Source organism: Ornithorhynchus anatinus, chromosome 10 (genome assembly GCF_004115215.2).
Source record: "Ornithorhynchus anatinus isolate Pmale09 chromosome 10, mOrnAna1.pri.v4, whole genome shotgun sequence".
Taxonomy (NCBI): domain Eukaryota; kingdom Metazoa; phylum Chordata; class Mammalia; order Monotremata; family Ornithorhynchidae; genus Ornithorhynchus; species Ornithorhynchus anatinus.
Genome location: NC_041737.1, coordinates 33,927,771 through 33,943,287, shown reverse-complemented (window position 1 = coordinate 33,943,287; position 15,517 = coordinate 33,927,771). Strand labels below are relative to the sequence as shown.

At 47.3% G+C, this 15,517-nt stretch overlaps 1 protein-coding gene across 3 annotated transcripts in view; it reads right to left on the bottom strand.

Moving 5' to 3' along the window:
* The window catches only part of IMMP2L (inner mitochondrial membrane peptidase subunit 2), a 912,519-nt gene extending 899,950 nt beyond the window's left edge, over positions 1-12,569 (bottom strand). For 2 of the 3 annotated variants that reach the window (XM_029073516.1, XM_039913237.1), the window contains exons 1-2: positions 12,472-12,569; positions 8,984-9,053 (exon numbers count right to left, since the gene is read on the bottom strand). In XM_029073516.1, the coding sequence (XP_028929349.1) occupies positions 8,984-9,047 (64 nt within the window). In that variant the 5' untranslated portion in view covers positions 9,048-9,053; positions 12,472-12,569. The remainder of the gene's footprint in view (positions 1-8,983; positions 9,054-12,471) is intronic. The other variant, XM_029073517.1, reaches the window with a different exon arrangement.
* Between the last annotated feature and the right edge of the window lie 2,948 nt (positions 12,570-15,517).

Below are 15,517 nucleotides of genomic sequence, written 5' to 3'. Positions count from 1 at the left end.
CAAATTAGGGCTCAATTTTAAAAGTTCACCTGGGAGCACAAGTGTGTTAAATACTACTACTACTAATAATAATAACAACAACAATGATAATAATAATACTTGTGGTCTTTGTTTAGCACTTCGTAAGGCTCACAGCCTAAGTAAGGAGGGAAGATAGATATTGAATCTCCGTTCTACAGATGAGGAAACTGAGGCCCAGAGAATTCAGGTGACTTGCCCAAAGTCACTCAGCAGGCAAATAGCCAAACTGGGATTAAAATCCAGGTCTCCTGACACCCAGGCCCGTGATCTTTCCACCAGGCCACACCATCGAGGATGAAATACAATAGAAGTAGTGTGGCTTAGTGGGAAGAGCCCGGGCTTGGGAGTCAGAGGACATGGGTTCCAATCCTGGCTCCGCCACTTGTCTGCTGTGTGACCTTGGGCAAATCATTTAACTTCTCTGTTTCTCAGTCACCTCATCTGTAAAATGGGACTTAAAAGTGTGAGCCCCACATGGGACATCCTGGTTACCCTGTATCTCTCCCAGTGCTTAGAACAGTGCTTGGCACATAGTAAGCTCTTAATAAATACTGTAATTATTATTATTATTTACAACTAGATGGCAGGAATTGCCTCTACTAACTCTATTGTACTCTCCCAAGAGTTTAGTTCAGTGTCCTGGACACAGTATTCAATAAATATGATTGACTGCCTCATTGATTGACTTGTCTAAGGTCCCACAACAGGCAAATAAATAGTAAAGCTGGGGTTAGAACCCAGGTTCTCTGATTCCCAGGCTGTGCTCATTCCCTTAGGCCACACTGTTACATCAATCCTAAACCTACCCTCCTGAAGAAACATTGAAACAAAAGCAATCTGCACAGTTAGAAAGCAGGCAAATAGGGTGCTCAGCTTGATCTCCTAAATGTCTCAACTTCCTCTAAGGGAAATAGTTCCTGCAGTGCCAACCTGGTGCTCTAAATCAAGACATAACCAAAGGAACAACAACATCAGCAACTGGATTCCTCCAGGGACTACTGCAGGTTTATGCATTGGAATGCCACCCCTGAGAAGAGGTTTTTGTTTTTTTTTTACTAATAAGTATACCTGTTTCACCACAAGAGCCCAGAACACTCAGCCTGCAGATCAGAGTCCACCATGTTTGCCATCTGCTCTACCACACCTGTGAAATGGGGAATAAATCTTCCTCCCTCAGACTGAAAACTGTGAGCCCTATGTGGAACAGGGACTGTGTCCAATCTGATTAGCTTGTATCTAGCCCAGCACTTAGAACACTTAGTAGAGGCTTAAATATCATTAAAAAAAACAACTCAAAAAAGGAACAAAGTTCAGGTGCAGGTCTCAAACTTCAAAGTCACCAACAAATTTAGCACTCCTGACAGAGATAAAAATCCACAGCCCAGTCTGTTCTGACTGGAAGATTACTTGTTGCTTGGAAAATAGGAGCTGTTGATTCCCTAAAGTGATTTCAAATTTAACCACTATTATATGGTTAGAGTCATCACTGAGCTATCTTTAAAACAGAAAAGGATCTACCCTCAAACTTCCATTCATTTAGGTCCCTCAGGTTGAGCCACATTATTATTATTATTATTATTATTATCTTATGGGGTTAAGTAGCTCCTATGTGCTAAAACACTGTGTTAAGCCCTGCTGTCCCTGTCCAAGTAGTGGGTAAAGAAGTGCCTGGTCCTCATTTTACCGGTGAGAAAATTTTGGCTCCAAAGTTTAAGTGATTTGCCAAAGGTCACACAGCAAGTCAGTGGAGTTAGAACCCAGATCTCTGGATTGGCAGTCCAGTGTTTTATCCACTAGACCGTGCTGACTTCCAGCAGGCCCCTACTCTATTGGCAAGGGATTAGGAAGTTGGCTGCATTTTTCCACTGGCAGCCACACTTCCCACTTCAGGCACACTTCCCTACTTTGCACTTAGAGCCTCTTAAAGGTGGATCAAACAATCAATCATATTTTTGAGTCCTTACTGTGTGCAGAGTACTGTACTAAGCACTTGAGAGTACAAGAGTTGGTAGACATGTCCCCTGCCCAAGATGAGCTTAGAGTCTTAGAGGCAGACAGGTTTACAACCTTGAAAGGGAGCCTCTGAAAGGCTCCAGAGTATTAAGGCAAAGAATGAATGAACCAGCAGTAAAATCCCTTCCTACACTGGCCGAAAAAGGCAGTTTGAGCAAAAATTGTTTTCATCATTACCTAATTAAGAAGCCATTGAACATCGATTGAGACCTCATACCTTGGGACCTGCCTGGCTTCAGTCATAGGGTTGTGTCAATGATAAGGGTGCCGGGACTTGAGAAGCCTTAGCCCCTTGAGCAGAAGGGGTCTCCATACCTGCATTAGAAGAACAGGAGAGCTGGAGGGTTTTTAGGATCCAGCAGAGGCTGACCAGGGTCAAGGCACTCCTAAAATGATTGCTGGGCGGTGCGGTGGGGGGTAATTTCGGCCAAGATTTAGGGCTGAGGACACTAAATAACATCACACTCCCAAATCTACCTCCCTAGCTCAGGGTTCTCTCTTTCCTGGCAAGCTCTCTTTTCCTCCTGCCTCCAGAACCTCTGCGCTGGGGTCGCCTGAGACACAGGGACCATCCCTAATTCCCACCTGTGATTTCTCTCCAGTGTTTAGGATTAACAAATATTATTGCTTCTACTGTACCTTAAGTTCAACATGTAACACCTCCAAAATTAAATTCTTCATCTTCCCTTCCAATCTCCTCCTCCACCTAATTTTCCCATCACTGCTGATAACAGCATCATCCTCCCCTTCTTTCAAATCCTCCACCTTGCCATTATCCTTGACCCTTATATTCAGGCACTCACCAATTCTTGCTGATTCTTTCTTCAAAGCATCTCCAGAACCCGCCCCTTCCTCTCCAAAGTGCCACCATGCTGGACCAAAAATTTGCCATACCTGCCTCCAGGATCTCCCCTCTCCATTTTACAGTCTGAATCATTTTCCTAAGGCATTGTGTTGCACGAATCTTTCTACTCCCTCAAAATCTCCAGAGGTTGCCCATTCCACTCTATATCAAGCAGAAACTCCTAACAATTGGCTTTGTGTTCAATCAGTAAACTTCCTGCTATTTCTTCATACCTTTGTTTCCTCATCTGTAAAATAGGGAATGAAGCATCCCCACCCCCAGTTAAGATTGTGAGCTCCATGTGGGACAGGGACTGTGGCCAACTTCATTATCTTGTATCTAGTGCTCTCTATTATCCTTGGCACATTGTAAACACTTTAGAAATACCACAGTGATTATTATCACTATTATACTTATTCGGTCTTCTTTCCTACTACACCCAGCCTTCTAAGCCTTTGCCTGCTTTAAAAGGTTTTTCTGTATTTGGTGAAGAATGGATGTGTATCTATGTATATGTGCCTGGGGAAGCTGCAGACTTTTTATCTAGCAGGTAGCTAAAGGCTCCCAAACTATACACAATGCACCCAAATTCAACCTCCATTAATTCATTCAATAGTATTTATTGAGTGTTTACTATGTGTAGAGCACTGTACTAAGCGCTTGGAATGTACAAATCAGTAACAGATAGAGACAGTCCCTGCCCTTTGACAGGCTTTACAGTCTAACTGGGGGAGACAGACAGACAAGAACAATAGCAATAAATAGAATCAAGGGGATGAACATCTCATTAAAACAATAGCAAATAAATGGAATCAAGGCGATGTTCATTTCATTAACAAAATAAATAGGGTAATGAAAATATATACAGTTGAGCGGACGAGTACAGTGCTGAGGGGATGGGACGGGAGGGGGGAGGAGCAGAGGAAAATGGGGGAAAAGAGTTTAGCTGCGGAGAGGTGAAGAGGGGGGTAGAGGGAGTAGAGGGAAAAGGGGAGCTTAGTCTGGGAAGGCCTCTTGGAGGGGGTGAGCTTTAAGTAGGGTTTTGAAGAGGGGAAGAGAATTAGTTTGGCGGAGGTGAGGAGGGAGGGCGTTCCAGGACCGCGGGAGGACATGGCCCAGGGGTCGATGGCGGGATAGGTGAGAACGGGGGACGGTGAGGAGGTGGGCGGCAGAGGAGCAGAGCGTGTGGGGTGGGCAGTGGAAAGAGAGAAGGGAGGAGAGATAGGAGGGGGCAAGGTGATGGAGAGCCTTGAAGCCTAGAGTGAGAAGTTTTTGTTTTTGCGGAGGTTGATAGGCAACCACTGGAGGTTTTTAAGAAGGGGAGTGACTTGCCCAGAGCGTTTCTGCAGGAAGATGATCCGGGCAGCGAAGTGAAGAATAGACTGGAGCGGGGAGAGAGAGGAGGAAGGGAGATCAGAGAGCAGGCTGACACAGTAATCTAGCCGGCACATTACGAGAGCCCGTAACAGTAAAATAGCCGTTTGGGTGGAGAGGAAAGGGCAGATCTTGGCTATATTATAAAGGTGAGCTCGGCAGGTTTTGGTGACAGATCAGATGTGTGGCGTAAACGAGAGAGCCGAGTCAAAGATGACACCAAGGCTGTGGGCCTGAGAGACGGGAAGGATGGTCGCACCATCCACAGTGATAGGGAAGTCAGGGAGAGGGCAGGGCTTGGGAGGGAAGATGAGGAGCTCAGTTAGAAAATCAGGCTCAGAGGGCTGGAGCCAAGGAAGAGGAGGATACGAGGGTCAGGTAGAAGGAGATACTCCCACCATATCCAGAGCATCTCACCTCTGGATTCAGGCCTCCCCTCCAGCCCAGCCCAGAGGGAGAACTATTAGTTTGAACATGCCATTTCATTAAACTCTATTTCATTCATTCAACCATATTTATTGACGCTTACTGTGTGCAGAGCACTGTACTAGGCACTTGGAAAGTACAATCCGACAACAGATAGAGACAATCCCTACCCAACAACGGGCTCACAGTCTAGAAGGGGGAGACAGAAAACAAAACAGGTAGACAGGCATCAATAGCATGCCTAGCACAGTACACCAATCAAGCAATTAATCCATGGTCTTTATTGAGCAGAGCTTAATAAATGCCATCATTTTTTTTTTTTTAACTAAGCACCTCACCAAGTGGATGCTAAATAAATGCTGCCGATAACTCCTCTCTTGGGACCCCCTTCTTGAGAGACGCCCTTGGTCGCCTGTTCTTAACGGAGTGTAATGCAGCTGGTTGACACAATCCCTGTTCTCAAGGAGTTTACAGGCTAGTGGGGAGAAATATTTAAAATAAAATATGGGTAGCCTGAAGCAACAGAATTTAAAGAAATGGCTACCGGTGTAGGGGGAGTGGAGGGAGTCCCCCGTGGCCTTAGGAGGTGAGTACCCAAAGCATAGGTGAGGAGGAAGTGGCATTCACTGACTAGATATCTGACCTCAGTCCTGTGGAGCCCAGCGGGTGGAGAAAAGCATGCCTAGGGCCTCAAACCAAAGTCACAAATTCATCCACCTCTTTGCAGCCTGATGAACAGCTGCATTAAGGGCTTCTAACTGCAACCCAGCCTCAATTAGGTATAACCTACAAATGTTCAGAAGGTGAGCTCGGGAACAAACTCTTAATATCTTTAGGAGAAAAAAAACCTGTCAAACCTTGCGATTCTCATTTGCAGTGTCTCGGGGCGGGGGGGACAAAGTGGGATAGAAAATATAGACAGGGGAAAGGGAGCCAGAGATAATGAAAAGGAGATGAAAAATTATTAGGTCAACCCTGCCTGAGTGAGTCACTGTCCCACAGTGACAGGCTCTGTGGGCAGAGAAGCAGCCTGCCCCGGCTCATGAGGATGTGGGACAGCTTTCGCCCACAAAAAAGCACTACTTTGAAAGACATAATTACAGCCCCCCCTCCCCATCCGAAGCCTATTGCCAGCAACTGGGGAGAGGAGAGGCTGAAACTGATCTATTTGGGGGTAGGATAGGGGCAGGTGAAGGGCAAGCCAACTTCAAGGGCTACTCTGGAGCAACTCTGGCTCTGAGGGAAGAGCCAGGAGAAGCAGGGGCAAGCAGGATCGAGTACCACCTGGGAAGAAAAGGAAAGATGACATTGAAATCAAGGTTGGGAGACGGGAACATTCAGGGTTACGGGTTAAAGGCCTCAAAGGGCAGTTCTATGCTAGCAGAGCACAGTGTATTCTTCCCCAAATACCTGGAAATGTAGTGGCTGATATTCAGATGTGCTGAATTTCAAACAGGAAACTCATATTAAGTGGTATTTTGTAAATATACAGTCTCAGCCAGGCAGAAAGCATTGAACCAACCTCCCAACATTTCTGTAAGCAATATACACTTACTCTAAGCCCAAGTGAAACAGTAAAAGAAAATTATTCTGAGAAGCCTTTTTCCACATCCCCACACCCCTAAAAACTGGCTCAGTGCTTTCAGGAGCAATGAGACCCAACTTCATGTTTTTAAAATACTGGGGATCACCTTGAAAAGTCCAGTGAACCCAATACACCTTCCCTCCCTGCTTGTGCTTCAGTGCTCTATTAGAGAATCGTGGCTGGTTTTCCGATCCCAAGCACAAAATGGACCCCTCCCTCAATAGGATGAGAAACGATTGTGTTCCCTGCTCCAGTTGCATCGCCCTCGGCCAAAGGAAAGAGCTGGTCACGGCAACCACCAAAGCCCAGAGAATTGACGTGCTTCTCCTCTAAATGAGGAGATGCAGGGTCCGCGCTTAGGGGCATATCTAGTTGATGAATTACCTCAGAAGCGGACTAATATTGAAAAGCTGCCTAATCTCATTCCGACAGAACTGGGTCTTATCTCCACCATCAGTACTTAGGTGTGCCCCAGTTTCTATAGAGTGTGCTTGGCCCGATGTTATTATGATTTAGATAGAGTAACTCTTCTTTATAGACTGTCTTCCGGGAGGCCAACTCTTTTCCAAACAGAATGTGCTATTTCTTTTAAATTCCAGAAGGCCATTATGGGTAAAAAGCAGCAAAGCAGGGTGGGTGGAGTGGCAGAGTTCCTGGGGGTGCTGTGACCCATAGAGCAGCCACAAACCGGCCCCTTCGGGTTCTCTCTTGGGACATCCCAGGGCTAGGTGTCGACTACCTCCTCGGCTTCTAGGGTCCCCAGCAGACTCCATGCAGTTCTGGGGGCCGAAGACTGTTCCCCTCACAGTCCTTAAAGCAGCAGGAGACAGTGCTTGGGAGTGTAACCACTGGAGCCTCTAGCTACCAAACGAAAGGGAGCAGAATATGAATGCAGCAGGCAGCAAGTTGCAAGTTTCAATCCAGTGCCAAGGTTATGACACACTGTACTGTAAATCCTGCTGTTACCAGCTGTTTCTATGGCTCCCCGCCCTCCACTCCCCATCTGCATCTTTACAATCTGTGATTACAGGTCACCCCATTTAAACTGTAAGCTTCTCAAAGGCAGGGTCTAGTTTCCTGTTTTTATTGAACTCCCCCAGTAGTACAGTGCTTAATAAATATCACCAATTTATTTATTTATTTATTTAAGGGTTAGGATGGCACTTAGGGTCGGCAAAGGGGAAAAGGATGGGATGACGTCTCCTGAAATTTAAAACTTAGCAGATTGGATGCAATGCTAACAAAATTGCCATGTGATGATGATAAATGAAAGTTCGCAATATTTAAAACTGACAACATTCTTTTCAGAAATCAGATAAGTGGGTGCATCAGTCACACGGGAGGTTATAGGAAATTGAATTTGGTCTCAACCTTAGTGCTTCAATGTGATACTTTTACATCACACAATTAGGCGCTTGATGTGCCAAGTCTCAGAATTAGGGCAAAGATCCTCTCCTAATGGGGCTTAAAAGATGTTAGATGGCTCAGCCTACCATTCCACAGACAGTTCATTAGGCGGATATGCACAATCAGCCCCAGGGACCCCACCAGGCTGGTTGCAAAGAGAGACCCAGGGGCCATTTCTAGGGGGAACAACACACACCAGTCTTGGAATGGCAGCTCTTCTTTGGGAGCACAGGGTGAATTGAAAGGGGACAAAATGGGCTGTCAGTGGGGTAATCAAGCAGGGTGAGGCTTGGAAGCATCACAGCCATGGAAGAGCCAGTGTGCAGTGTCAAATAGACTTGCTCTGGGGATGTGGCCATCCAACTCGGAAGCTTTCTGGTCCTGTCAGAGCCCTGGGGTGAGCAAGGCCTCCATAGTTATTGTATTGCACTCTCCCATGTGCTTAGTACAGTGTTCTGCACACAATAACTGCTCGTTAAATACCACTGATTGATTGATTCAGCAACCTGCTGCCATTCAGTGTCTGGTCTGGATTTTGAGCACGCCTTCCTACCCGAGAACTCAGACAGAACTACTATGTCCCATTCACATATTGCTAAAATCACAACAGAGCAAGCAGTCAAGTGTCAGGACAAGACGGAAATCAAAAATCAATCGAATTTACAGAGCACTTACTGTGTGCAGAGCACTCTACTAGGAACTTGGCAAAGCACAAAATAACCGAGTCAGTAGGTACACTGGGAAGGAACCAAGAGCACAAAGAGAAGGCATTCTTCTCAGACTGCTGTGTACTTGTTGGCTCATGTTCACTCTGCTTGAGCATTGTCTGGTGGTCTGTTGGCCCTGTCAGCATATCCTAGAGGGCAGGATAAACTAACAGTGCCAGGCACTGGGTTGGTGTTATGAGATCTACGGTGATGATGTGGACACCAGATTCAGTCAATTAAAAGTAGTTACTGAATGTGTACTCCATGCTAAACACTGCATTAAGCAACTGGGTGGGTATCAAAAAGTTAGTAGTACAAGCTCCCCTGCCCTCGAGGAGCTTAAAGTCTGCCAAGGGAAAGATAGACACTGAATTATATTACAAGTAGGGGGAAATATCAGAATTTAAAGAGGTGCATATAAATGCTAGAGTGGTGTGTGAAACCAAGTGCTCCAAAGTATTGGAAGCAATAGTATTTATTAAGCACAAACTGTGGGCAGGGCACTATATGAAGCACTGGGAGAGAATTCACAAGTGGGAATTAGACATGATCCCTTCCCTCTCAAAATCTAAGAGTTTAAGTATGGAGAAAGGACTGGAGACTGACCCATCAGGAGTCTCAGCTGGTATGGAAAAGTCCAAGAGACACTGGAGCAGCTCTTGTCCTCCATCAGGGGCTGAAATAGCAGGAAGATGTTAGCAATCAACCAATCAGTGGTATTTATTGAGCACTTACTTTGTGCACAGCAGTGTACTAAGTGCTTGGGAGACTGAAGTGCTTAGTACAGTGTTCTGCACACAGAAAGCACTCAAATACAAATGAATGAAAGGTATTCTAGGACAGTGTTCTTGCCACAGTAAGCACTTAAAAAATACCACTAATCAACTGATTTCAATGCAATAAAGTTGGCGGGCACACTCCCTGCCCATGAGGAACTTACACCCCAACTCTTTTATACTGTACTCTCCCAAGTGTTTAGTACAGTGCTCTGAACACAGTTAAGCCCTCAAATATAATTGCTTGATAGAGGAGGAGTCTATAGTCTGTGGACTTGAGGTAGGAATATTAGAAACTCTTTGGGGCTGTCAACAGTTAGTACACTGGAAGTGAGGGTCTCACTCAACAATAATGTACAAACTGGGCCCAATATCAGGAGGAAAATATACAAGTAAATAGAAGCAGCATGTCCTGATGGAAAGAGCAGGGACAGAGGAGTCAGGAAGATGAATGACATGAAAAATATGACTGACATGATTTGGATTCTAATCCTGACTACCACTTGCCTGCTGTGTAACCTCGGGCAAATCATTTAACTTCCCTGTGACTCAGTTTCCTCATCTGAAAAATGGGGATTGAATACCTGTCCTCTCTTCCCCATGGACTGTGAGCCCATGTGGAATATTTCCCAGTTTTTCAGCTCAATATTTCCCACTTGGACTACTGCATCAGCCTCCTCGCTGCCCTCCCTGCATACTGACTTTCCCCTCTCCAGTCCTTATTTTACTTTAATGCCTGGATCATTTTTCTGAAAAAACATTCAGTCTTATCTCCCCACTCCACAGAACCCTCAAATGTTTGCCCATATATCTCCACATCAATCAGGAATTCCTTATCTTCAGCTTCGAGGCACTCAATCAGCTCTCTCCCTTCTACCTAACTCCCCTGATCTCCTACTATAAACCCAATCCACACGCTCCGTCTAAGAAAAACCTACTTTCTGTACTTCGATCTCATCTCTCCCATCATCCACCCCATGCTCTCATTCTTCCTCAGGACTGAAACTTCCTCCCACTTAATAATGGTATTCGTTAAGCGCTTACTATGTGCCAGGCACAGTACTAAGCACTTGGGTAGATACAAGCAAATTCGGTTGGACAGAGTCCCTGTCCCCTATGGGGCTCACAGTCTCAATCCCCATTTTACAGAGGGAACTGAAGCCCAGAGAAGTGAAGTGACTTGCCTACAGTCACAAAACAGACAGGTGCAGAGCCAGAATTAGAACCCAAGACCTGCTGACGCCCAGGCCCGTGCTCCATCCACCAAGCTATGCCACTTCATATCAAAAATCTACCACTCCCCCCATCTTCAAAACCCTCCTAAAATCACATCTGCATCAAGAGCTCCTCCCCCTCAGTCTATTAGACAGTGAGCCCATCGTTGGGCAGGGATTGTCTCTATGTGTTGCCGAATTGTACATTCCAAGTGCTTAGTACAGTTCTCTGCACACAGTAACTGCTCAATAAACATGATTGAATGAATGTGTTATGCCCTCGTTCCCCCATCCCTCCAGCTTCTTCAACGCCTATGCATTTGACTTTGTGTTCCTTACCCATTTTGATACACACTCCGACCCCACCCTATTTGTAATAACAATAGTGATATATGTTAAGCGCTTACTACGTGTCAAGTACTGGGGTAAATACATGATAATCAGGTTGCACTTGGGGCTTACAGTCTAAGTAGAAAGGAGAATAGGTATTGAATCCCCATTCTGCAGATGATGTAACTGAGGCATGAAAATGTGAAATGAATTTCCCCAAGGACACAGAGCAGACAAGTGGCTGAGCTGGGATTAGGACCAGGTTCCCTGACTCCCACTGGGTCTTCCTACTGGGCCACACTGATTCTCTATAAACATATACTCTATTTCCCTTATCTGTAATTTATTTTAATGTCTCTGCCTGCAGATGTAAAATCCTAGTAGGCAGGGATCATGTTTACCAACTCTGACGTGCTGTATTCTCCCAACCGCTCTACACGCAGTACGTGTGTAAGACCGTTAACTGATACACGTGGGCAGGAACACTCAGGGCACCCATCTGGCCCCTACATGGGCACACACATAGGATAATAATAATAATAACGACGGTATTTGTTAATTGCTTGCTATATGCCAAGCACTATTCTAAGCGCTGGGGGAGATAGAGGGCTATTAGATGCAGCTCACAGTCTGAATCCCCATTTTACAGATGAGGTACCTGAGGCCCAGAGAGGTGAATTGCCCAAAGTCACATAGCTGCCAAGTGGCGCAGCCGGGTTTAGAATCCACGACCTCTGACTCCCGTTCATTCCTTCGATCATACTGAATGAGCGCTCACCGTGTGGAGCACTGTGCTAAGCGCTTGCAACCTACAACCGCCCCGATGTACAACTTTGAAGCCCGGGCTCTTTCCCCTACGCGCCCACACAAGAAACAGACGCACACGAGGCTCACGTGGACATGTCCGGGCTTGGGAGTCACAAGTCATGGGTTTGAGTCCCGGCTCTACCACTTGTCAGCTGTGTGACTGTGGGCAAGTCACTTCACTTCTCTGTGCCTCAGTTCCCTCATCTGTCAAATGGGGATTAACTGTGAGCCTCACGTGGGACAACCTGATTACCCTGTATCTCCCCCAGCGCTTAGAACAGTGCTCTGCACATAGTAAGCGCTTAAATACCAACATTATTATTATTATGCCCGCACGGTAGACCTAAGAGAAGCAGCATGGCTCAGTGGGAAGAGCACGGGCTTGGGCGCCAGAGGTCATGGGTTCGAATCCCGACTCTGCCACTTGGCAGCTGTGTGAGTGTGGGCAAGTCACTTCACTTCTCTGGGCCTCAGTTCCCTCATCTGGAAAATGGGGATTAAGACTGGAAGCCTCCTGTGGGACAACCCGATTACCCTGTATCTCCCCCAGCGTTTAGAACAGTACTCGGCACAAGGTAAGCGCTTAACAAATAGCAACATTATGATGATGATGACGCCCGCACGGCAGACATACGCGTGCACCCCGACAAACACACATACGCACACACCCCGCCAGGGGGCGGCATTGGGAGGCCTGGACACCGCTGGGGTCCCAGGCCGCCCCGCGCGAAGGGCCGAAGAGCAGGCAGGGGGCGGCGGGTGGCCCGCCATGGCCTCCGAGCGGGCCGCGGCTCGGCCCGGCCCGGCCCCGAAGCTTCCCGTGTCCCTCCCTCCTCCCGCCGAGCGGCCACTTCCGGCCGGGCCGGGCCGGGCCGGGCCGGGCCGAGCCCGCCGTCTCCCTGGGCCTTCCTCCCGCGTCCCGGCCCGCTTCTCCGGCCACCCGCCGCGGACCCGGACGCTCACTCACCTCCAGCCGGGCGGCGCCGTCCTCCCGCCCCCGAGGGTCCGCACTCCGGCGGGGTTAACACTCCAAACCGCCCCGAGGAAAGGGTACCCTGGGCGCCGCCATTTTGAAGGCTGCGGGCGCCGCCATATTGAAGCCAGGGAGGGCAGCGCCATCTTGGGCAAGGGAGGCGAACGGCGCGCCATGTTGGCAAGGGTGTGCCATATTGGCAAGGGCACGCCATATTGGTAAGGGTCCGCCACATTGGCAGGGCGCGCCATATTGGTAAGGGTTCGCCATATTGGTAAGGGTCCGCCATATCGGCAAGGGTGCGCCATGTTGGTAAAGATACGCCATATTGGTAAAGGTAAGCCATGTCCACCTCGGAGCTTCTACTGTGGAGCCGCCCCTCCACCTCCCCCGCCATCTTGTAGCTGCTCAATAAATACTATCAATAATAATAATCATGGTATTTGTTAAACGCTTACTATATGCAGAGCACTGTTCTAAGCGCTGGCGTAGTTACAGGGTAATCAGATTGTCCCACATGGGGCTCACATTTTTTAATTCCCATTTTTACAGATGAGGTAACCGAGGCCCAGAGAAGTGGAGTGACTTGCCCAAAGTCACACAGCAGATAAGTGGCGGGGTCGGGATTAGAACCCACGACCTCTGACTCCCAAGCCCGTGCTCTGTCCACTAAAGCACGTTGCTTCTCACGACTACTACTTCTATGGGTATAGCAGGGTGAACTAGCAGAATTCATGCATTCAGTTGTATTTATTGAGCGCTCACTGTCGCTTAATAAGTCACTTTACTTCTCTGTGCCTCAGTTCCCTCATCTGTAAAATGGGGATTAAGACTGTGAGCCCCACGTGGGACAACCTGATCACCTTGTATCCCCCCTGATCACCTTGTATCCCCCCCCAGCGCTTAGAACAGTGCTTTGCACATAGTAAGCACTCAACAAATGCCATCATCATTTCAATATTACAAGTGTGGAGAATTGCCTAAGTGTTGAGGGTGGGCCTAGATACATAATTGCTAAAGGTGGCCGTTGATTTGGCAGGACTCCTTGGGTTGGTAAGCCATTGGTGGAGGGGTCCCAGGGGAAGTCTGCATGATTTCAAGAGGGTTTTGAAGATGAGGAGGATTGTAGTCTGGCAAACTGGGGAGTGGAGTGAGTTCCAGGCAAGGGGAACTGGGTACACAGGAAATTAGAGACGAAAATATTGACAGCAAGGTCAGGAATCAATACTTTTCCTTGAGCAGACACCTCTGAAACTAAAAAAAAAAAAAGCTCTCCAATACCCCGGATCAGTCAGGCTAGGCCAAACAGAAGGCCTTTTTGTTGCTGACAATTACAGGCCTAATTGTCTAAGAAGAACTCAGGTCCTTCTTTCCCCAGTAAAGATAATAATGTTGGTATTTGTTAAGCGCTTACTATGTTCCGAGCACTGTTCTAAGCGCTGGGGTAGACACAGGGGAATCAGGTTGTCCCACGTGGGGCTCACAGACTTAATCCCCATTTTACAGATGAGGGAACTGAGGCACAGAGAAGTTAAGTGACTTGCCCACAGTCACACAGCTGACAAGTGGCAGAGCTGGGATTCGAACTCATGAGCCCTGACTCCAAAGCCCGTGCTCTTTTCCACTGAGCCACGCTGCTTCGATGTTTGATTACAGCTGTTCCTTCATTCCCTGTCATAGGACTTGCCATCTTCTTGCCTTTAGACATTTGAACCATCTTGGAAATAGCAGAAAAAGCAGCTTTTACATTGCCAGTTTTAGGAGCACAAAGAGTTGACACACAATATAAGCCTTTCACAGTTGGGTTGAGAAGAAAGACCAATTCCACTTTTATTCATTCATTGAATTGTATTTATTGAGCACTTACTGTGTGCAGAGCACTGCACTAGGTGCTTGAAAAGTACAATTCAGCAACAAATAGGGACAATCCCTGCCTACATTGGGCTCACAGTCTAAAAGGGGGGAGACAGGCATCAAAACGAGTGAATAAGCATCAATAACATCAATATAAATGATTAATAATAATGATGATGATATTTGTTAAGCACTTACTAAGTGCCAAGAACTGTTCTAAGCACTGGGGTAGATACAAGGTAATCAGGTTGTCCCGTGTAGGGCTCACAGTCTTAATCCCCATTTTTACAGATGAGGTAACGGAGAGCCAGAGAAGTAAAGTGACTTGCCCAAAGTCACACAGCAGACATCTAGTGGAGCTGGGATTAGCACCCATGGCATTTTGGCTCTCAGGCCCAAGGTCTATCCACTAATCCGCACTACTTAGTCTGGGAAGGCCTCTTGGAGGAGATATGCCTTCAATAAGGCTCTGAAGGGAGGGAGAGTAATTGTCTGTCAGATTTGAGGAGGGAGTTTCTTCCAGGACAGAGGCAGGACGTGAGTTAGGGGTCAGCAGTGAGATACGAAGATCAGACACAGTGTGAAGGTCAGCATTAGAGGAGTGAAGTGTACAGGATGGGGTTGTAGAAGGAGAATAGTTCATTCATTCATTCATTCATTCATTCATTCAATAGTATTTATTGAGCTCTTACTATGTGCAGAGCACTGTACTAAGCACTTGGAATGTACAAATCAGCAACAGATAAAGACAGTCCCTGCCCATTGACGGGATTACAGTCTAATCGGGGGAGACAGACAGACAAAAAAACAATAACAATAAATAGAATCAAGGGGATGTACATCTCATTAACAAAATAAATAGGGTAATAAAAATATATACAAATGAGCACAGTGCTGAGGGGAGGGGAAGGGAGAGGAGGAGGAGCAGAGGGAAGGGGGGAGAAAGGGGGCTTAGCTGAGGGGAGGTGAAGGGGGGGTAGAGAGGCAGCAGAGAGAGCAGAGGGAAAAGGGGAAGCTCAGTCTGGGAAGGCCTCTTGGAGGAAGTGAGCTCTCAGTAGGGCTTTGAAGAGGGGAAGAGAGTTAGTTTGGTGGAGGTGAGGAGGGAGGGCATTCCAGGACAACGAGAGGACGTGGCCCAGGGGTCAACGGCGGGATAGGCGAGAACGGGGGACGGTGAGGAGGTGGG